The sequence below is a fragment of the Pistacia vera genome, unplaced genomic scaffold (genome assembly GCF_008641045.1).
Source record: "Pistacia vera cultivar Batoury unplaced genomic scaffold, PisVer_v2 Contig151, whole genome shotgun sequence".
NCBI classification, from domain to species: domain Eukaryota; kingdom Viridiplantae; phylum Streptophyta; class Magnoliopsida; order Sapindales; family Anacardiaceae; genus Pistacia; species Pistacia vera.
This window is the reverse complement of record NW_022195586.1, coordinates 1,323,302-1,347,645: the sequence shown is the minus strand read 5'-3', so window position 1 is coordinate 1,347,645 and position 24,344 is coordinate 1,323,302. Positions and strand designations below refer to the sequence as shown.

The window sequence follows — 24,344 nt, the reverse complement described above, 5'->3', positions numbered from 1 at the left end:
CTTTTCAAATATTGTGCGCCCTCAACAATCACAGGCCATTGGAAAATTTTCCCATCAATGGTTTCAAGTGAAGCTACGAGAAAGGCATTAGAAGCTCTCACACTTCTTCACCATCCCTCACTCACTCAATCTCTCAAAGCCTTCGCATCCCTTTCCCAACTCAAACAAGCCCATGCCCATCTCATCATCGCCGGTCTTACACCGAATCTCTTCACAACCACTCGCCTTCTCGCCTGCGCAGCCCTCTCCCCATCAGCTCACAAACTCTCTTACGCCGCCGCAATCTTCCAGCACTTCCCCAAACCCTCCTTCTTCATGTACAACACCATGCTTCGCGCCTTCTCTCAACACCCGAATTGGTACAATGTTTGCTTTCAGTATTACAAGCGTTTGTTATTTAACGGGCTTTTCCCTGATAAGTTTACTTTACCTTTTGTTGTTCGCGCGTGTTGGCTGTCTTGTATGCGGGGTCTTGGACAACAGCTGCATAGTCATGTTTTGAAATTTGGGTTGGGTTGTGATGTGTTTGTTGTGAATCATGTTTTGAATATGTACTTGGGGTTTGGCGAATTGGATTACGCGCGTAAGGTGTTTGAAGAAAGTTTGGGGATTGTTGATGTTGTGTCGTGGACGAGTTTGATTAGTGGGTGCTGGAATTTGGGGGAGATTGAGTTGGCGAGATGGTACTTTGATGTTATGCCTTGTAAGAATGTTGTTTCGTGGAACGTGATGATCACTGGGTTGGCGAGAGTTGGGAAAGTCGATGAAGCGCGGAAGGTGTTTGATGAAATGCCTGAGCGGGATGTGGCGTCATGGAGTGCGATGGTTTCTGGGTACTCACAATGTAGGATGGGCGTGGAGGCGTTGAGGGTTTTTAGGGATATGGTTGAGGCCATGGTGGTTCCTAATTTGCCTGCTTTGGTTAGTGCTGTTTCGGCGTGTGCACAGTTGAGAGCATTGGATGAAGGTGTTTGTCTGCATGAATATCTGGTTGAAAACAAGTTTGAGATTGATGTGACTTTGGGCACAGCTCTTTTGGACATGTATGGGAAGTGTGGATGCATTGAGAGAGCTGTTAAAGTCTTCTATTCTATGCTTGAGAAGAACGTGCTTTCGTGGAATTCAATGATTGCTGGTTTGTCAATGAATGGGTTCGGAAGGGTAGGGTTGTCTTTATTTTGGAAAATGCAACTATTTGGCCTGAAACCTAATGATTTAACATTCATTGCATTGTTTGGTGGGTGTAGTCACTCGGGGTTGGTCAATGAGGGACTTCGGCTTTTTGATCTCATGACCCAAAAACATCAGATTAAACCTCAAAGAGAACACTATGGTTGTGTGGTTGATCTTCTTGGCCGAGCGGGCATGATTGAAGAAGCATTGAAATTTGTTGAAGGGATGCCAGTTGAGCCTCATCCTGAGTTGTGGGGTGCCCTTGTTGGTGCATGTAGCATTCATGGGGATACTGAGCTTGGCCAAAAATTGGGGAAACACCTCATCGAATTGGACCCTCAGCACTGTGGGAGATATGCTATATTATCTAATCTATTTGCATCTGCCAGAAGATGGGACGATGTGGAAATGGTGAGAAAGTTGCTGAAAGATAGAAAGGTGTTAAAGTCCCCAGGCAACAGTGTTGTTGAATCATAATAACATGTGCATATGATACATTTTCACCCCTGGATATATTCAAATAGGGTTGAAATATAATTTTTGAGATGTAAAGATGCAAGCTCCCCGAAGTTGGTAGCAGAGACAGTTTGGCATTGATTCTTCTTTCCAACAGCTGCTGAGAACCTTTCAATGCTTCAGCCAATTATATATCAAAGTGATCTCCAGAAATATTAATGGATAGCTGGAATTACTAATCCTCCATCTGGGATTCGCTTTTCGGCATTTAATGCAGGTCAAACAATGTGAATCAGGAAAGGGATGTTCTTGAAGTACATAAGCCGACCAGTCTGTTAAAGATGGATAAGTTGGAAACAATCAGAAACACACAAGCTTCTGAAACGTGCTGCAGGATATGAGTTATACAGGAAATTTCTTTCAAGATTTTTTAATTCTATGGAGTAACAATCGCTGAAATGCATTTTGTAAAGTTATGTAGATACTAGATACTATCAACAATGTACAGAACATTCTTTCCAAAGGAAATAACAGATGAAGCTATATCTTTGGTTCAATAATATGTCATTTCTTCTGCTATTTGCCTTGATTTTCACTGAACCTCTAGAAACCATGTCAGAACATCAAACAAAACCAGAAAGATCAAGAAATGACAATTTTATGCGCTTAGTACCAGCCATGTAGTTCATCATTTTGAAGCTCCTTAAACAAAAAATGTAGTTCCCAAAAGAGTTGGATCATGAAAGTGGATGGACCATCGTTTTACTTTTGCTTGAAGATTCCAGAGGGTAAAAGGAAAATAAGCAATAGACGCTATGCATATAATCCAACTGCCTGTTTTAAGCTTTTGCACGCATAATTTCTGATAGATTTTCACAGAACTGCATACAGGCTATAACAATTCTTTTCATATATGTTACATTACAGCTTTCAAACTAATCATAAACTTGTCTAAAATATGCTTCAATACTACCAAATTTTATACAAATACATGGATACTCTGACGAGCACAGAAATTTATAAAATTACGCTATATTCGTCAAAAGCCAAACTTTAAGACAACCCTAAGAACTTATCAACCCTGGAATTAGTTGTCCTTGACAAGAACTTCATGCAAATGGGTGGTTTTATGCCTGCTAAAGCAAGAATCGAACTTGGCAAAGTCCATATTCCATCCCCACAAATCAAACCAGAAGCCACAGCTGGTCCAAAATTATCTGCTTTGGTCTTGTCTATCTTCGACCATACGAATAAAATCAAGCTTCCAACACACATGTCAATGGCAAAGTATGGTCCCAAGTAAAAAGGTATAGCCATAGCCATCGGAAGAGGAATGTACGACCCAATCTTACCCAAGGAATCCCTTGTCAGGTTTATCACTATGGCTGCTCCAAAGAATACATAACAAAGCAATAGGCATTCCTTTGGCAGAGCTGAGAAACCTTCTACGCCCAGTTTAGCCATGTTGCGGTACACAGTAGCAAAGGGAGCTGGATATTCACTTCCAGGAAGCCCAAGGTCATCAAAGGCCTTATAGAAAAGCCAAAAGACACAAGGGCTAATGATACACCCCATTGCAGTGCCTATAACTTGGCTCACAAACATGGAACGAGGAGATGCCAGAGTCAAGTAACCTGTCTTGAAATCTTGTGATAGATCAGAGGCAGTTGAAACAATGTTCATCATGACTCCACATGCTGCTAAGCCAGCAAGAACACTACCGTGCGAAGAACCAGCCCATGCCCCGATTGTGAAGATAGCAAGCTTTCCATAGGTGGATGCAAGAGACCAATCAGTGAGTCCACACCCATATGCATTACAGAAAGCTAAGGTTGGTGCAAAGATGTAGATGACCAACACATAATACCATTTAAGTTCAGGAAATATGTGTGGAAGACTGATAATCGAAACTGCAGCAATTGTGACATATCCTGCAATAGCAAACCATGTTGGAATCTGATCTTTAAGGAAGAGTTGGGTGCGTTTTTGGTCATCATAAGAGAGCTTAGTGCTCACAGGAGAATCTTGGTCTGCTACGGGGAGAGTGCTGGTCACTTCTCGATTTCGCACTTGATGAAACAAGCCTGAAAGGGTTCGAGTTATCACTTTGAAAAAGTTATACAGTCCATCACCTAGGATCATGGCGATGGCAATAAATACCTGATTTTAAGAAACAAAACAAGCATCAAAAAATAGGAAAAGCCTTCATGAAGAATTTATTATGGCATTATTAAACACTTTTGCCAGCTTATCTGAACATACCCTGTAACCTTGGATGCCATGTAGGCTACTTTGGCCAAGACTTGCACGGTACCAATCACCCTCCCTCTTTTCTATAAGAGGCCACATAAGACCCCAAGAAAGAACTCCTCCAACCAAAACAGATATATTTATAAGGTAGGGGCAAATCATCCCAACTCCAACATATGTTGCTGAGAAGTCAAAGTAAAACCTGCACATTTTGAAGCTCATTAGGCCTAAAACAAGACTTAATGAGTGGCAAAGGGTGCTGATAAGCAAAATTAGCATGCACTAATTTTTGCAAAAATGTTGAGTAATGTATGTACTTGTTCTCATATGCTTGGAGCCCAAATGTAGGGAAGTTAACAAATCCACAATTGTCTCCTGCAGTAAAGAACCACTGGAAGAAACCCCACAAGAAGCTGAAGGAGAAGAATTTGCCAAGCGTTCTCACTTGTTTCCTGTCCAAGAACATCACAGATTAAAATGCCTTTAGTATTTATATTATCACATCTACGCAAATTTCAGTTAGTGAGAAAGTACTATACTTTGCTAGCTTTGCTCCTTCAGTTGTGTGGAAGCTATTGATCAAATAAGCAGTTGCAGTACCACTTGGATATGTCAACTTAAAGTCTATGATCATTATCTGACCAAACATTCATCAAAACAATCAAGAATTGACAAAACTATAGTCAAGATCAAGTTAGAAAATGTATTTATTCAATCTTCTTTCTGGTCTCTTTCAAATGTATATGAAGAGCATACCTTTCGGAGAGGCACCACAGAGAAAAGACCAAGAAAGCTGACAATGAAGAGAAAGCCAATAATCCATCCTAGCGAAGGGTTTTTGAAACCATGGTTGGAGTCTTCAGATTGCACAGCAATTCGCTCACTCAGTCCAAAGAGGTAACTACCAAAACCTCCTGTTTGTCCACAGATGAGAAAAATACAGAACTTTCAACACATGAATATGATATCATTTAAACTTGCAGCTCACTTACATTCCATTTTAGATTTTCATGAATAAGCACATAATCAAGTAGCAATGCCATAAAAAAATTTCAGGCTTTGAACTATATTTTTATACAATAACCAATACAGAAGTTTACATAGGGACAATTTTGGTGGAGTTACATCCAAAAATCAAATAAGAAACTAAATTGTTTCTGGTTCTCTTTGGACCGAGAACAAGTGTGGCCACAAGAAAATATTTGTGTTCGCATTAATCTCAGTTCAATTTCAGTATGTTCTATAAACCTTTCTGCATATTTTTCAATGCATCAACCTCAGTCCAAACTCAATAATTTGTAAATGCATTGCTATCTGATTGCTTGTTCACAAGCTTTCTTTTTCTCAAACTTTCAAGAACTTGTTTGTCACAAGACAACTATAAAACTAGTGCACATAAGACATGACATTAATTTGGGTAAAAAGATAAGAAGATTGATCCTAAAAAATCTCCATTGATTTACATATTTTATTGTTCATTTGAGAGTGAAATGGAGCTGAAGAAAAGGTAGTCATATCATAGGACCATGTGCTCTGCTCCTCACATGCCATCACACATAATGACAATATTCCAATGCCATGCCAGCCCAGGATCTAAATTTATTGTTTTTATCTTCTGTTTTGGTTTTTTATATACATTTTCTTACTGCAAAGAGATGATTCCATTAAAGAATATACAAAAGAGAAATGGAGAGAACACAAAAAACAAAAAATTCCCTTCTTCGACATTTACATTAATCCTAATTTGTCAATTATCACTTGTCAATCAATAAGGCTGAGACGGGTGTATCACACGCACATCTACTTTAAAAATCGTAAATTATAATAGTAATAACATAAAAAAAAAATATAAGATTTTATTAGATAAACATATGAATATCGTGTGTAACTTAGGGACTTCGCTTATCTTTTATAAGTTCATGCTTTTAACCTGGACCTTCATTCATTCTTGGGACCATTATCATCCCCACACTATTGCTAGTGGAGCCTAACAAAGACAAAAGCAACAAGAGGAAGAACTTTTGATTACAAAAGTATGATATATGAAAGTTATCTACAAAGTGTTCACACACAATTAAAGAACCCAAAATAGAAAATTCTGTGATGCTGATGTACTCAAAGTGACTTGATGACTATAAAATTAGGTGGAGTGGCTCCAATACTAGCCGTCTTAGACTATTTTAAGTTCCCATTCAAACTGGTAGTCCAGCTAATTTACACGCTTTGAAACTCAGAAATTGACTTTGAAAAACCGGCATAAAAACCCCACCTTCTGGAGATTTTGGTAAAAAGCTAAAAAAAATGACTTTTAGGCTTCAAAACCCCGTTTTCTCCATCAAAGTTTGGAATTAATTTATAGTCAAATCTTCTACTGACAAGTAACATCAAACTAGCCTTAAATCATTTAAACAAACATGTAAAAGTTGAAACTTTTCACACAAATTATGACAAGTTTTCCACAGAAAATTTACTGTTCAAACGAGATTCAAACATGAGACTAGATTAGATCATTAAGTAAAGGAGAAAGAAAGAGGCCGCAAATTAACATTACCACTGAAGGCTATGCCGGAAGAGGCCACAACACAGGTTTGAATGACTGTATTCTCCTGCCTGGTAAAGGGTTGCCTTAAAAGACTAGATTTTTCAAGAAATTTAGTCCAAGTCTTGACAAAGAAGAACCCCAGAAGGCCGGCAGAGACATTGAGAGAAGGAATAATACCAGTAGTGAGATTCAACTTCATGACTATGAAGCTGAAAAGTATACTCAACACAAAGCTCACCACAAAGGCTCTCATTGTTAACTGTCCCCTCCATGAAGGAACCGGCCTGTTCTCAAAAGCTTTCTCCACTGAAAACTCCTCTTCTTCTTCTCTTTCTTGCTGCTTCTTCCCCTTCTTATCAGAATCCTCTTCTGAGTTGAAACCATTCTCAACTTCTTCTTGCTCATCTCTCCTCCTGAGTTGATTATCCATTTTTGTTTTGGTTGTCTAGATGAGAAAGAGGAAAAAGTATATAAATATTGGAGATGGGAATCTTTGAAGATATGATAAAATGAATCTTTTGAAGATTGANTTTGTAAATGCATTGCTATCTGATTGCTTGTTCACAAGCTTTCTTTTTCTCAAACTTTCAAGAACTTGTTTGTCACAAGACAACTATAAAACTAGTGCACATAAGACATGACATTAATTTGGGTAAAAAGAAAAGAAGATTGATCCTAAAAAATCTCCATTGATTTACATATTTTATTGTTCATTTGAGAGTGAAATGGAGCTGAAGAAAAGGTAGTCATATCATAGGACCATGTGCTCTGCTCCTCACATGCCAGCACACATAATGACAATATTCCAATGCCATGCCAGCCCAGGATCTAAATTTATTGTTTTTATCTTCTGTTTTGGTTTTTTATATACATTTTCTTACTGCAAAGAGATGATTCCATTAAAGAATATACAAAAGAGAAATGGAGAGAACACAAAAAACAAAAAATTCCCTTCTTCGACATTTACATTAATCCTAATTTGTCAATTATCACTTGTCAATCAATAAGGCTGAGACGGGTGTATCACACGCACATCTACTTTAAAAATCGTAAATTATAATAGTAATAACATAAAAAAAAAATATAAGATTTTATTAGATAAACATATGAATATCGTGTGTAACTTAGGGACTTCGCTTTTCTTTTATAAGTTCATGCTTTTAACCTGGACCTTCATTCATTCTTGGGACCATTATCATCCCCACACTATTGCTAGTGGAGCCTAACAAAGACAAAAGCAACAAGAGGAAGAACTTTTGATTACAAAAGTATGATATATGAAAGTTATCTACAAAGTGTTCACACACAATTAAAGAACCCAAAATAGAAAATTCTGTGATGCTGATGTACTCAAAGTGACTTGATGACTATAAAATTAGGTGGAGTGGCTCCAATACTAGCCGTCTTAGACTATTTTAAGTTCCCATTCAAACTGGTAGTCCAGCTAATTTACACGCTTTGAAACTCAGAAATTGACTTTGAAAAACCGGCATAAAAACCCCACCTTCTGGAGATTTTGGTAAAAAGCTAAAAAAAATGACTTTTAGGCTTCAAAACCCCGTTTTCTCCATCAAAGTTTGGAATTAATTTATAGTCAAATCTTCTACTGACAAGTAACATCAAACTAGCCTTAAATCATTTAAACAAACATGTAAAAGTTGAAACTTTTCACACAAATTATGACAAGTTTTCCACAGAAAATTTACTGTTCAAACGAGATTCAAACATGAGACTAGATTAGATCATTAAGTAAAGGAGAAAGAAAGAGGCCGCAAATTAACATTACCACTGAAGGCTATGCCGGAAGAGGCCACAACACAGGTTTGAATGACTGTATTCTCCTGCCTGGTAAAGGGTTGCCTTAAAAGACTAGATTTTTCAAGAAATTTAGTCCAAGTCTTGACAAAGAAGAACCCCAGAAGGCCGGCAGAGACATTGAGAGAAGGAATAATACCAGTAGTGAGATTCAACTTCATGACTATGAAGCTGAAAAGTATACTCAACACAAAGCTCACCACAAAGGCTCTCATTGTTAACTGTCCCCTCCATGAAGGAAGCGGCCTGTTCTCAAAAGCTTTCTCCACTGAAAACTCCTCTTCTTCTTCTCTTTCTTGCTGCTTCTTCCCCTTCTTATCAGAATCCTCTTCTGAGTTGAAACCATTCTCAACTTCTTCTTGCTCATCTCTCCTCCTGAGTTGATTATCCATTTTTGTTTTGGTTGTCTAGATGAGAAAGAGGAAAAAGTATATAAATATTGGAGATGGGAATCTTTGAAGATATGATAAAATGAATCTTTTGAAGATTGAAGATGACGATTTTATAGGGGAATTAAGACGGTGGTTGGACTTTGTAGTAAATGGAAAAACAAGAAAGAAGATGTTATCACCTTTGTCCTTTTATCACATCAAGAGTGTGAAGTTCACTCAGGAAATAGAATATACTTTTAAAGTCCTATAAGTTTCACTTTTTTACAAATTCACCCCTTTAATGATTCGACATATATATATATATATATATATATAAGAGTACGTGGTAGAGTGAAAGTTTAAGAAAGATGAGGTTAGAGAGCTTAAATCCTATACAGCTTGGATATTGTGTATATTTCTAATTTAAATGAATCAGAACCATTGAATATTTAAAGTTAAACTCCGTTGGATTAGATCAGAGAACGTTAGACTTTTTTATGTTTTGATTAAAGGGTTTTATTTATTTATTTATAATTATTTTAATTATTAATTTGATAAGAGTCAAGAGATAGAGTGAACCAAATGGCAAGTTAATATATATATATATATATATTGGGTGGTGGTGGCAGTCCGGATTTAATTAGGAAAGAATTGATAATTTTGGTATTTTTTTTGGGGGGGTAAGAACCGTGACCATATTATATGATATTAATCTTCTCAAATAATTTTTTTTTTTTTTTGATAAAAAGGTTTTATTTATTTATTTATAATTATTTTACTTATTAATTTGATAAGAGATGAGATGGAGTAAACCAAATGGCAAGTTGGGTATGTATCTAATTAATTAGGACTGAATTGATAATTGTGGTAGCTTGTCTCTTCAGTTGACTGACTTGTAAACTCTATGAATTTCCGCAATCACTATTTTGCTTTCACACTTGTTCATCCATATACTTTTAATCTTTTCATTTTCTAATAAAAATAAATAAAAAATCGTTGCCCACAAATTAAACTATTCACTATCTTAGTAATCTCGTATTTTATATTTATCCTAAAAAATTATTCTTGAAAAGGTGACATTTATAATTATTCCAACCGTGTAAAATGGATCTAAAACTTGGTTTGATTTGAACTATTGTTCTTGAATTGAGCCTAAAATTTCGGTTAACAAATTTTGGATTTAATTGCGTAGAAAATTGATTTGGTTTAGGGTTGACTTCCCATAGGAGACTTTTGATATGAATTTAAATTTTATATTACAAAACCTAATTTTATTTAGACATTTAGAAATATATAAAAAATTTAATGGAGCAAACTTAGGAGTGGGGTTTATTAGATAAGAAAAATACTAAGGGGGTGTTTGTCTGAGCTTATAGCTTATAAGCATTTGAAATTTTAAGTAATTACGTGTTTACTTATAAGTGACTGATAAGTAGTTGACGTGTTTGGTAAAATGTGGCTTATAAGTACATTTTATTATAAAATGACTAAAAATGGTACTATATTAAATAAGGGTATACTATGAAATTTTAAAATTAAACAATGGTAATATACTTTGTCAACTAGCTTATAAGCATAAAAAAAAAAAAAAAAAAAAAAAAAAAAAAAAAAAAAAAAGTATCTTCCCCCCAACTTAGTTATTTATTTATTTTTTATTTTTTTGGCTTATAAACTCAAAAATGTTATAAACAAACAGGTCAGTTTAATTTAAGAGCTTATAAGTTAGTTTGACCATCTTATAAGCTTAAATAAACATCTCTTAAGTTTATAACACAATCTTACAACTTTCTCTTACAACTCTAACGTGGCAGTAGATTTGACACTATCACGTCAACTGACGACTTTGACCAAGCGCAGACGATTGTTTCTTAGAGACAAATGTTTATTCATAAGAAAAAGTTATTTCATTCATAAAGAACAGTTGTTTCATTCATAAAAAATAGTTGTTTTAAAACCATTCCTTATGAAGGAATTTAGAAGTGGGGTTTATTAAGATAACAAAAATACTATGTTTATAACATAATCTCATAACATTTTCTTATAATCCTAACATGACAGTAGAGTTGACATTACCACGTCAACAGACGACTTTGACTGAGCACGAACAATCGTTCCTTAGAGACAAACGTTCATTCATAAGGAAATGTTATTTCATTCATAAAGAAATGTTGTTTCTTCACAAAGAATAATCATTCCTTATGAAGGAACGGTCGTTCATCGTTCATCCCTAAGAAACGACCGTTCATGTTTAGTCAAAATCATTTAGTGCCTTGGATGTGGTAGAAGCTGATGTGATAGTTGCCAATTTGGAGGTTACGTTGGGATTGTAAGAGAAGATTGTGGACGTAGTATTACACTTAAAATAAACTATGGGGGCCAATAGTATCATTATTTTTTTCAATAATAATTTTTGAGTTGTATTTTAATATTTTTATTATTTGAAAATGTGTCTAACATACTATTTAAATACTGTTTTTTGATTAAAAAATTTTAAAAATAATTGTAAAATTGCTTTCTGATTTTGCATTAGTTTTTAGGATTGTTTTCGAAAACAATACTACTTATTTTATAAAAGAATATTCATAAGATCTTCTATATTCTTGTTTCTAAAAAAGAAAACAGATGTATTTAAATTCTATATGGAATAGGTATATGTGATTTATAGTATAATGTCCTTTTCTTCTTCGAATATAGATGTTATTACCTAACTTAGTACTAATGAATATGTTTCCATTATTTAGAAAAATGTATATATGGAATTATAATAATTATTCAAACAAATGTGGGAAATAATGATCATGAAAGTTTAGTTAGTGGGGGAAGAGAATATCATCAAAATGATTTTCTTACCAACCAAACATGACTCTAGAAAGTCTTCATATCTTATCTTCTTTCTCTCCCGCTTTGATTTGGATTCCATGGAAAGTTCCACTAACTATCAATCTATTCATTTCCATATTGAAATCAAAACACTTCACCATTTACAATATATATATATATTAAATCATTAGATAATATTAAGATATTGTTTTTAATTGATTTATTAAATTAATTGTTTCAAGAATATTAGCATTTTTTTTTTAATTTTTATGTAATAGTTTTGAAAAGGTTGGATGTACATGGTAAGTTCTTTTGATTAAATTTCTTTCTTTTATTCAATTTTCTAAAAAATATTTAAATATATTGTTTACAAGCTTTTAGTTTTATATATGTTGCATAATATAATCATAATGACAATAATCCCCCTAAGGTTTCCGAAATAACATAAATTCTTCTGCTATTAATGAATTGTTGATGAGTCGTTACAAATTATATTGTTATAAGTTAGTAAAATTACCAGATTGCCCTTTTACCGTTTATTTAAACATCTAAAACTTAATGGCAAAAAGATTTCTATTATTTTCGAAATCTCAGAAGGATTTTTGTTATTATATAACAACTTGTGGAAATAAATATTATTAACTATAAACTATATGATTGTTAGGGCCAAAAATCGTCTTGGGCTTGACGGGGCCCACTAACGAAATAAACATGTCACGGCCCAAGGCCTCAACCCAATCCCGATTGGGTCCACGCTTAAAATCACCTTGCGACCTACCCACTCTATGCGTTGGGCTATCCTATAAGTTAAGCTAAACTGGGTTTCAGCCCATTAGCCTGCAACAGAGTATAAATAGGAAATCAGAATCTCATTCTATTTCCTCTTCTACTAAGATTTCAAATCTCANTTCAAAAACTATCAACTTTCCACCCAATGTTAGTGTCCGCTAGTGAAATCTTACCCTAACACAACTACATTGGAGGAAATGACAAAAATGCCCCTAAGACATTGGCCTTTTTTTAGATTAAATATTATGAGCACATCTAATTACCAATTTGACCATAATAAGAAATTATCGTGTCCTCATAATATTTAATCTAAAAAAACAAAAATAAATGTTTTAGGGACATTTTTGTCATTTCCTCCACTATAGTTGTGTCAAGGCAAGATTTCACTAGCGGACACTAACGTTGGGTGCGAAGTTGATAGTTTATGGAACCTGGGATGGGAACATGTAGTTTTACGATACTTGGGCCGAGAAAATGTAATTCAGCCATAATGTTAGACTTTCATAATTGAAATCAAATGATTAGATAAATTTAGTTGGACTTTGAAGTTTAACTCAAATAATTAAGAGAATCCAATCTTATAATTACTCTATAATATAATGTTGCACGATGACCAAATCTTAATACTTTAACATATTATTTAATAGTTCATAATTTTGTAACACAAAGTATAATAAATAAATAAGTGACCCCTGTTTTAATTTTCTAATAATATTATTAGAGTACTGCTACTTAAATATTGACGGTGTTTTTAATAATGGTTTAAGGGTTGATTAAAAAGTTGATTATAGAATGTAACTTCATTCACAAACTTAATGGGGACCCAGATCTCCGCTGAAGATTTTTTTTTTTTTTTAAATTTAATTAATTTATATAGAAAATCACCGATCTAGTCTCTATAGACTTATTTTCTTTGGCCCCCTCAGTTTTTGAACTTACCTTTTGGCCCCCATAAATGTAACTTCTTGAATCTTACTCCCGGTGTGTTTGTTTTATTATTCTTATTCTATCCTATTCAAAATATATATTTGTTTCATTATCCTCAAAATCCAATCTTATTCTATTTAATTCAAAATATTTAGATTTTTTTAACCTCTAGGTTTGTTAATTTAATTAAACACCTTCAATAATAAAAGTTTATGAATTGAAAAAAACACCCCCATCCACCCACATATTCCCGGAAGCTGGCATTTAATGGTTGGGTGGGGGTGTTTTTGTTAATTTTAAAACTTTTATTGGAGGGGGTGTTTAATTAAATTAATAAATATAGGGGATTAAAAAATAATCTTACCAAATACATTTTCAAATTTAAATCCTATCCTCGTAATAATAACCCAACTCAACTTTTTCAAAAATATTATTCAAAATAATAAAACAAACACACTGTCTCTTCATTCATTAAATATTACGGTCCCGTTTGGTTCATTATTCTGATAGTTTTTAAAATAATATTTTGAAAAAAGTTAAATTGAGCGGGTATTACGATGTAAGATTTGAAAATTAACAAAAATATCCCCTATATTTGTTTATTTACTAAACACCCCTATAATAAAATATTAAAAGTTAACAAAAATACCCCCAACCCACCCATTAAATACGGATAGCCGGCCACCACCGCCGGAGGGTGGCCGGAGTGTCTTTGCAATTTCTAAAAAAAATATTTTGGGGTGTTTAGTTAAATTAACAAATTTAGGAGGTTTAAAATAAATTAAAAAATATTGAATAATATTTTGGGAATAATGACATTTTACTTTTTAACTTTTTTGGGAATACTAATAATAGTATTCCCAAAAGCGAAACAAATGAAGCCTACATTTTGTTCCCTAGAATAAATTGCCTTGATCCCCTCTTGCATGTTATATATACAGTAAAAATATTTCTATAATCATAATGGTGGGATCAAACTAATTTATTACTATAAAAAGATTATAACTTAATAGAGATATAGTTACAAAAATTACTGTTTTGATTTTTTTATTTTATAATTCACATTTTAGTAGTATGTATTAGGATTTCAATTCATTATTTTAGTAGTCATTTCTGCAATTAGACAATAAGAGAAATGAAATAATTCTGAGAATGATAATACGGAAATGTAAAAAGTTTCATGCCAAAAGTTTTAAATATGCTTGAGAAGTTAGAAATATTTTGTCTTCAATAAGAAGATGTTCATGTTAGGGAGTTATTACGATTTTATAGAGGAATTAAGACGGTAGTTGGACTTTGTAGTAAACCGAAAAACAAGAAAGAGGGGGTGAGCGGTTCCGGGTACCCTGCACTTTTCCGGGGAACCGGAACCGGAACCGCACAGTACAGGTTCCCAAAAAAAGGAACCGGAACCGGAACCGCACAGTACAGGTTTTTCAATTCAAGGAACCGGAACCTAAAATGCAGGTTCCGGTTCCTTTCTAGGGTACCCTATAAAAAATCAATTACCCCCCTATTAGTTTAAAAAATAACAAAAATACCTTATAAGTTTACAAATACACCCCTAACAAATTTTCGTTATTCATTCATTTGTGTCCAATGTAACTCATAACCTGTAATCTCTAAGCAACGCGTGATTCATGCAATTTCCACAATTCACATAAAATTCGTCAATCAAACCAACAACACAAACAATTATTCATCACAATTCACATAAAATAACTTCACCAAAATCATTTAAACACAACAATTCTTAATACTAATTACTAACATGCCATTTGCCAGGGGTCTATTTGATAAGTTAATATTATTAATGTTTAAATTTATTAATTTAATGTTATAATTGGTTAATGGGTATTTATAATATACCAATTAATTTAGTAATTTAATATTAGAAACAAGTAATGTTATAATTAAATAAGTGATCATACTAATGTAAATTGTAATGTTATATTAATTAAGTGATCATACTACAATGTAAATTGTAATGTTATAATTAATTAGTGACATACTACAATGTATTGTATGTTATAATTAATTAAGAATATATTATTTAATTATATGAATGTTATAATTAATTAAATGGTTAATCATTTAATTAGTATTATAATATTGTTTATAATAGAATGTTATAATTAATTAAATAATCATACCATAAATTTATAATATAATGTTTAATTAATAAATTATAAATATTCGATTTAATATTGTGCAAATTAGTAAATTACTAATGTTTATAATAATGTCATAATCAATAAAGTAATCATTAATTATGTAATGTTATATTAATTATATGATCATACTATAATAGTATAATGTAATGTTATAATGAATTAAGTAATCATCTACAAATCTATAATTTAATATTATAATTAATTAAATTTCAAATCTTAATTAATATACTAATATTTATAATGGAATGTTAAATTGATTAAGTAATCATATTACAATATATAAAGTATGTTATAATTAATTAAATTTTTAATCGTTTTATAAGTAATGTAATATTAGTAAATTACTATGTTTATAATTTAATGTTATAAATTCAACTAATAAGTAATTATGTAATCATTTAACTAATAATGTTATAATTAAGTAAGTAATTATAATATAATGTATAAAATATTATATTTAATTGGTAATATTAACTATAATGTAATGCTTAATTATGTTTATAAGTATGTTATAATTAATTAAATTTCTTATCATTTAATTAAGTATTGTGCTAATGTTTATGTAGTAATTAGTAATTACATGTTTAAAATATAAATACAAACTCATAATCAATTAAGTATTATTTAATTATGTAATGTTATATTAATTATATGATCTACTATAATGTATAATGTAATTTTATAATGAATTAAGTAATCAACTACAAATCTATAATTTAATATTATATAATTAATTTCAACATTTAATTAATATACTAATGTTTATAATGAATGTTATAATTAATTAAGTAATCTATTACAAATATTAAAGTAATGTTATAATATTAATTTTTAATCGTTTAATTAGTAGTTAGTTAATAGATTACAATGTTTATAATGTAATGTATAAATTCATAACTAATTAAGTAATTATTTATCATTTACTATATAATGCTATATTAAGTAAGTGATCACTATAATGTATATAATAATTATATTTAATTGAGTAATTATTTAACTATAATGTAATGCTTAATAATTTTTATAAGGTAATGTTAATAATTAAATTTCTTTACATTAATTAAGTATTGTGTTAAATGTTATGTAGTAAATTAGTAATTACTAATGTTTAAATATAATATCATACTCATAATCAATTAAGTAATTATTTAATTATGTATGTTATATTAATTATATTATATACTATAATAGTATAATGTAATGTATAATGAATTAAGTAATCATACTACAAATCATAATTTTAATATAATTAATTAAATTTCAAATCATTTAATTAATAACTAATGTTTATAATGGAATGTTATAATTGATTAGTAATCATATTACAAATATAAAGTAATGTTAATTAATTAAATTTAATCGTTTAATTAAGTAATGTATGTTAGTAATTACGAATGTTTATAATGATATGTTATAAATTCATAACTAATTAAGTAATTATTAATCATTTAACATTAATGCATAATTAGTAAGTGATCATAATGTAATGTAATATAATATATAATTTAATTGAGTAATTATTTAACTATAATGTAATGCTTAATTAATGTTTATAAGGTATGTTATAATTAATTAATTTCTTATCATTTAATTAAGTATTGTGCTAATGTTGTGTTAAATTAGTAATTACTAATGTTTAAAATATAATTCATACTCATAATCAATTAAGTAATTATTTATTTATGTAATGTATATTTATATTACATACTATAAATAGTATAATGTATGTATAATGAATTAAGTAATCATACTACAATCTATAATTTAATATATAATTAATTAAATTTCAAATCATTTGATTAATATACTAATGTTTATAATGGAATGTTATTGATTAAGTAATCATATTACAAATATAAAAGTAATGTTATAATTAATTAAATTTTTAATCGTTTAATTAATGTATGTAATAGTATAGTAAATTACTAATGTTTATAATGTAATGTTATAAATTTATAACTATTAAGTAATATGTATCATTTAACTATATAATGCTATATTAGTAAGTATCTAATATAATGTATATTATATATTTATAATTTAATTGAGTAATTATTTAACTATAATGTAATACTTATTAATGTTTATATAATGTTATAATTAATTAAATTTCTTATCTTCATTAAGTATTGTGCTAAGTTTATAATAAAATTAATAATTACTAATGTTTAAAATATATATCACTCAAATCAATTAAGTATTATTTAATTATGTAATGTTATATTAATTATATGACTACTAAATATATAATGTAATGTTATAATGAATTAAAATACCTATAAATCTATAATTTAATATTAATTAATTAAATTTCAAATCATTTGATTAATATACTAATGTTTATAATGGAATGTTATAATTGATTAAGTAAATATTACAAATATATAAAGTAATGTTTAATAATTAAATTTTTAATCGTTTTTAGTTGTAATATAGAGTAATTACTAATGTTTATATTTATTTATAATTAACTAATTATTAATTATGTAATCATTTAACTATGTATGCTATAATTATAATTCATAATATAATGTAATAAATTAATATTTAATTTAATTGAGTAATTATTTAACTATATGTAATGTTTAATTATGTTTATATGAAATGTTTATAAGGTAATATTATATATAAATTTCTTATCATTTAATTAAGTATTGTCTAATGTGTTTATGTAACATTAAAATACTAATGTTTAAAATATAATATCATAACTCATAATCAATTAAGTAATTATTTATATATGTAATGTTATATTAATTATATCTCATACTAATTTAATATATTTGAATTAACTATTAAATAATCATACTATAAATTTTTAATGTAATATTATAATTAATTAAATTTTTAATCTTTAATAAGTTTGTACTAATGTTTATAATAAAGTCAATTAATTAAGTATACAATTAATGTAATGCTATAATTAATTATACTATAATCAATTAAGTAATGTTATAAAATTAATTAATTAAGTATCATTTAACTATAATGTAATGTTATAATTGATTAAGCATGATATTTAACTAGTATTAATTTATTAATGTTTATCAATTATCATTATAATTAATTAATTACTAATTATCATAGATATACTTAGAACTTGATATTAAAGTAAATAACTAAATATTTTTACTCAATCAAATTACTATTTTATTCAAAATAATTCTTTTAATAACATTAAAAATGTAACACTTTTAATTGGATCATAATTCCAATTATTCACTTAATGATCAAACTTTAATTTAATGTATTATAATATATTAAATTTAATATGGTGTATTTATATGTTGGTATAATTGTATTCGTATATTTATTTAATTAGGTTATTCTAAAAATTTAACTTTTTCTATTTTAATTTTTTTTATATTAAAATAATAGAAACTTCCCCATTATTTACATTTCACAAATATTTCATTATGTCCAGTTCCAATAGGTTATAAACAGGTTCCAAAAACAGGTCCAATATAGGTTCCAAACAGGTTTCAAACAGTTCCAAAACAGGTTCCAAACAGGTTCCAAAACAGGTTCCAAACATGTTCCAAACAGGTTCCAAACAGTTCCAAAATGTTCCAAAACAGGTTCCAACAGGTTCCAAAACGGTTCCAAACAGGTTCCAAACAGGGTACCCCCTACAGGTTCCAAACAGGGTACCCTTTTTACAGGTTCCGGTTCCGGTTCCGGTTCCTCCGAGGGTAAGACCAGAACCAACCGCACAGTAGCGGTTCCAAAAAATTGGAACCGGAACCTACCCGCACAGTGCAGGTTCTGGTAGTTCCGGTTCCGATTCGCGTTCTTACCCCTGGTTCCGGTTCTACCCGCTACCCGTGCTCACCCCTAGGAAACCACCTTTTGTCCTTTTATCACATCAAGAGTGTGAAGTTCACTCAAGGAAATAAAGATGCTTTTTGAGTCCTATAAGTTTCACTTTTTCATAATTCACCCCTTTCATGATTTCAACACACACACCACACACACACACACACATATATATATATATATAAATATATATATAATAATATATAATATATATATATATTATATATATATAGTATCTAGATGGTTCACATTTAATCTCACAATTTTGATGTGATAGTTTGTCATTATTAGCTCGGATAAGTAAGACCCATTTAACGGCTACCATTGACAATTGTTACATCGAGGAGGTTATGAGAAAACATGTGAGATTGGATATGAATCTAGTATTATATTATGATATTAATCTTCTCAAATAATTTTTTTTTTTTTTTGAAAAGGGTTTATTTATTTATTTATAATTATTTTAGTTTTAATTTGATAAGAGATGAGATGGAGTGAACCAAATGGCAGTTGAGTATGTTAATTATTAGTCTGAATTGATAATTGTGGCAGCTTGTCTCTTTAGGTACTTGTAAACTCTATGAATTTCCACAATCAATTTTGCTTTCACACTTGTTCATGGATATCTTTAATCTTTTCATTTTCTAAAAAAAAAAAAAAAATTGTTGCCCACAAATTAAACTATTCACTATCTTATTAATCTCGTATTTTATATTTATCCTAAAAAATTATTCATCTATTCTTAATATGGTAAATACAAAATATCTATATTTATCTTGTATTTTTTATTTCTCTTGAAAAGGTGACATTTGGGGTGGTGGTTTGTCCAACGTGTAAAATGGACCTAATGATTTTAACTTGGTTTGATTTGGACTATTGTTCTTGAATTGAGCCACAAATTTTGGATTTAATTGTGTAGAAAATTGATTTGGTTTAGGGTTGACTTCCGATAGGAGACTTTTGATATGAATTTAAATTTTATATTAAAAAACCTAATTTTATTTAGACATTTAGAAATATTTAAAAAATTTAATGGAGTAAATTTAGGAGTGGGGTTTATTAAGATAACAAAAATACTACGTTTATAACACAATCTTACAACTCTAACGTGGCAGTAGAATTGACACTACCACGTCAACTGACGACTTTGACTAAGTACAAATAATCGTTTCTTAAAGACAAACATTCATTCATAAAGAAAAGTTATTTAATTCATAAAGAACGGTTGTTTTATTCATAAAGAATAATTGTTCTTCATGAGAAACAATCATTCCTCATAAAGGAATTTAAAAGTGGGGTTTATTAAGATAACAAAAATACTATGTTTATAATACAATCTTACAATTTTCTCTTACAACTTTAATGTGGCAGTAGAGTTGACACTACCACATCAATTGACGACTTTGACTAGGCACGGACGATCGTTCCTTAGAGACAAACATTCATTCATAAGGAAATGTTGTTTTATTCATAAAGAATGGTTGTTCGTCCCTAAGAAACGACCGTTCGTGTTTAGTCAAAGTCATATAGTGCTTTGGATGTGGTGGAAGCTGATGTGACAGTTGTCAACTCGAAGATCACGTTGGGGTTGTAAGAGAAGATTGTGGACGTAGTATTACTCTTAAAATAAACTATGGGGCCAATAGTATCATTATTTTTTTCAATAATAATTTTTGAGTTGCATTTTAATATTTTTATTATTTGAAAATGTGTCTAACATACTATTTAAAATGATTAAAAAATTATAAAAATAATTGTAAAATTGCTTTCTAATTTTACATTAGTTTTTAGGATTGTTTTCGAAAACAATACTACTTATTTTATAAAAGAATATTCATAATATCTTCTATATTCTTGTTTCTAAAAAAGAAAATAGATGTATTTAAATTCTATATGGAATAGGTATATGTGATTTATAGTATAATGTCATTTTCTTAGTACTAATGAATATGTTTCCATTATTTAGAAAAATGTATATATGGAATTATTCCAACAAATGTGGGAAATAATGATCATGAAAGTTTAGTTAGTGGGGGAAGAGAATATCATCAAAATGATTTTCTTACCAACCAAACAAGACTCTAGAAAGTCTTTTTATCTTATCTTCTTTCTCGCCCGCTTTGATTTGGATTCCATGGAAAGTTGATGCCACTAACTATCAATCTATTCATTTCCACATTGAATATCAGCGTGCTTTGTGGGTTTTAAAATTTCCTATGTCCGCCCCTGACGGTCATAATCATTCCCTTCACGTGATCACATAACTCGTGACATTATATAATTATATCGTAGTTCTATCAAGTTATTTAATAAAGGACTTCACCGAATCATATTTCCCACCCAAGATTTAAAAGGAAAGTTTACACCCGTTACCTTTTTTCACAAACTTTCTCTTTCAATCTCAACGTGACAGTTTACAACTAGTTATTTTATAATTAGTCTCATCTAATAAATTACAACTGATCAATTGTGAGTTGTAATGTAAGAGTTGTAAAAGAAAATTTGTGAAAAGAGTTTGTGGGTGTAGCATCATTCGGTTTCAAAAACTATCAACTTTCCACCCGACATTAGTGTTCACTAGTGAAATCTTACCCTGACACAACTACATTGGAGGAAATGACAAAAATACCCCTAAGACATTGGCCTTTTTTTAGATTAAATATTATGAGGATTTCTAATTACCAATTTGACCATAATCAGAAATTACCGTGTTCTCATAATATTTAATCTAAAAAAGAAAAATCAATGTTTTAGGGGCATTTTTGTCATTTCCTCCATTGTAGTTGTGTCAAGGCAAGATTTCACTAGCGGACACTAACGTTGGGTGCGAAGTTGATAGTTTATGGAACCCGGGATGGGAAAATGTAGTTTTGCATACTTCGGGCGAGAAAATGTAATTCAGCCATAATGTTGGACTTTAATAATTGAAATCAAATGATTAGATAAATTTAGTTGTACTTTGAAGTTTAACTCAACTAATTAAGAGAATCCAATCTTATAATTACTCTATAATATAATGTTGCACGATAACCAAATCTTAATACTTTAACATATTATTTAATAGTTCATAATTTTGTAACACAAAATATAATAAATAATAATAATAAGTGACCAGTACTCCTGTTTTAATTTACTAATAATATTGTATTTTATTATAATATTATTAGAGTATCTCCAAATGACTTTTTATATGACTGAAACTCTTTACTATAAAGAGTTAATCTATAAAAACAAGAATCCAACAAACTCTTTATTCTTTAAATATAAATTAAATAGTGAGTTTGATTCTCTATATTTAGATAATCAAATTTCATTCTCTATCCTAATTTTAAATAATAAATTGTAAGTTTCTATGTATTTTATTTATAATTTATCTCTGTTATTAAGTTTATTTCTTAAAAAAACATATTATCTCCTTTAAAATTTAAAGAATCTATTGGATTTAAATAAAAATTTTGTTATTTCTATTTAAAAATCAATGAAGATACTCTTTAATTATATGAAAGATGTTTTTTTAAAATAAAAAGTACCATTAAAAATTCTCTTAAGTCCTACTACTTAAATATTTACTGTGTCTTTAATAAAGGTCTAAGGGTTGATTACAAAGTTGATTATAGAACGTAACTTCATTGACTACTTAATGGGGGCCCAGATTTACGCTCTAAGATTTTTTTTTTTTTTTTAATTTATATAGAAAATTACCGATCTAGTCTCTATAGATGATTCTCTGTGAACCCCTCAATTTTTGAAATTAACTTTTGGCCCCCATAAATGTAACTTCCTGATTCTTACTCCATCTCTTCATTCATTAATAAATAGTCCCTCCGTTTCATATTAAATGACGTTTCAAGGCCTTGCATAATTTTTAAGAAAACAAATTTCTCTCTCCTCATACTGAGTCTGTTAGTGAAATTGCAGTGGGAAAATTTTGATTCTCTCGCCGCTTTCACTTGCATTTGAAAAAGAAAAAGAGAGAGAAGATGATAGGCAGAGATAGAGAAAGAGAGAGAGGGGATGAGGCCAGAGAAAAAGTGGAATAGAGGTAGGGGCGGACCCAGCCCCTTAGAGGGTAGGCCCAGGCCCCTCACATTTAAAAAAAAAAAAATTTGTTTATATAGGCCCCATCAACAAATTCTATTAATATATATACATATATCTAGACTTATTTTCATATTTTAAAAAAATGAAAAATATTATACATATATCTAGACTCATAAAAAAACTTGCTATTAATATATATATTCCACGCCTACATTATATTAAAAGTTTAAAATTCTCTACACTATTTTCTACATTCATCTGTTTTTATGATTTTATCCCTAAAATTCTTTATTTTCTCATTCTCTTTTACACTTTCTCTAAAACTTTTGAAGACTGAAATTGTTGAAGCTTTCACTCATCAAGGTGTCACAATTAGCTTCGTTTTCTGTTTTCTTAATTTTAGGTTTGTGTATTGCTCATTTCATTTTAGTTTATTTTAGGGTTGAATCATGCTTATTTTTTAGAGGTTTTTTATTCTAATTTGATGGAAAAGGGCATGGATCTTGTGAGTTTGTTTTGTGTTTAAGAATGTTCCTACTTTCCCAAATTAAACCTTAACTATATTTTACTGAACGTTATTCTTCACCCTTCACGCACCACTTTCCTACATTTCAAACGTTACTGTTTACTGCTTAAAATTGTTAAAGAAGTTTGAGTCATTATCTATTTTTATACTAAGAAAAATTCCTTTTTTTTTTTTTTTTTTTTTTTTTTTTTTTTAAAAGCAAAACAACGTTAACTTGATTTAAGGTTTGAGTGACTTTAACTTAGATTAAGGCTGGACTAAATCATAAAAATTTACATTATAATCTTTGGAAACCAAAAAAAGAGGAGAAATAAGAAATTTGTGTAGAACATTGGTGGATTGTGATTGTTGTAAACTCTTTTAATTATATTGAATTTAAGTAGATCGTTAGATTCTCGTGTTCTTTTGCTCTCTTTAATTGTAGAAGTTTTTCAACGTAAAATTTTTCTTGTGTTTCCTCGTAAATTGAATGTTATTTTCAACATAATTTGCTCAAGTTTTTGCTTCTCATAGATTTATTCAAGTGGTAAAGTATTGTGTTGTTACATTATTTTCTTTTAGAGAAAGAGTTGAGTAGTCAAACGACTTTCATTTTGGCAAAAAGATACTCTCTTAAAACGTCAATTAATACGAAACGGAGGGAG

General features: G+C 29.8%; 2 protein-coding genes across 3 annotated transcripts; one reads left to right on the top strand and one right to left on the bottom strand.

Annotated features, from left to right (window-relative positions):
• The first annotated feature begins 57 nt into the window (after nucleotides 1-57).
• On the top strand, nucleotides 58-1,650 carry LOC116124281 (pentatricopeptide repeat-containing protein At4g18840-like). Its single transcript, XM_031409973.1, has one exon. The coding sequence runs from the start codon at nucleotides 58-60 to the stop codon at nucleotides 1,648-1,650; it is 1,593 nt and encodes a 530-aa protein (XP_031265833.1).
• A 773-nt stretch (nucleotides 1,651-2,423) lies between these two features.
• Nucleotides 2,424-8,469, bottom strand: LOC116124246 (probable metal-nicotianamine transporter YSL5). 2 transcript variants are annotated; one of them, XM_031409942.1, is made up of 6 exons: nucleotides 6,431-6,887; nucleotides 4,636-4,793; nucleotides 4,419-4,516; nucleotides 4,197-4,331; nucleotides 3,892-4,081; nucleotides 2,424-3,789 (listed from the first exon to the last, which is right to left on the bottom strand). In XM_031409942.1, the coding sequence occupies exons 1-6, from the start codon at nucleotides 6,849-6,851 to the stop codon at nucleotides 2,683-2,685; spliced, it is 2,109 nt and encodes a 702-aa protein (XP_031265802.1). In that variant the 5' UTR covers nucleotides 6,852-6,887; the 3' UTR covers nucleotides 2,424-2,682. The 2 variants fall into 2 exon arrangements, with proteins under 2 accessions (XP_031265802.1, XP_031265803.1); XM_031409943.1 differs by lacking the exon at nucleotides 6,431-6,887 and adding an exon at nucleotides 8,208-8,469 and having other exon boundaries at nucleotides 2,461-3,789.
• Nucleotides 8,470-24,344: the final 15,875 nt, after the last annotated feature.

Coding starts and splice junctions, on each gene's coding strand:
- LOC116124281 (XM_031409973.1), top strand. CDS start 58: ATGGTTTCAAGTGAAGCTACGAGAAAGGCATTAGAAGCTCTCACACTT.
- LOC116124246 (XM_031409942.1), bottom strand. CDS start 6,851: ATGGATAATCAACTCAGGAGGAGAGATGAGCAAGAAGAAGTTGAGAAT. Junction 4,794..6,430: donor TTCCGGCATAGCCTTCAGTG/GTAATGTTAATT, acceptor GTGGACAAACAG/GAGGTTTTGGTAGTTACCTC. Junction 3,790..3,891: donor ATGGCATCCAAGGTTACAGG/GTATGTTCAGAT, acceptor TCTTAAAATCAG/GTATTTATTGCCATCGCCAT.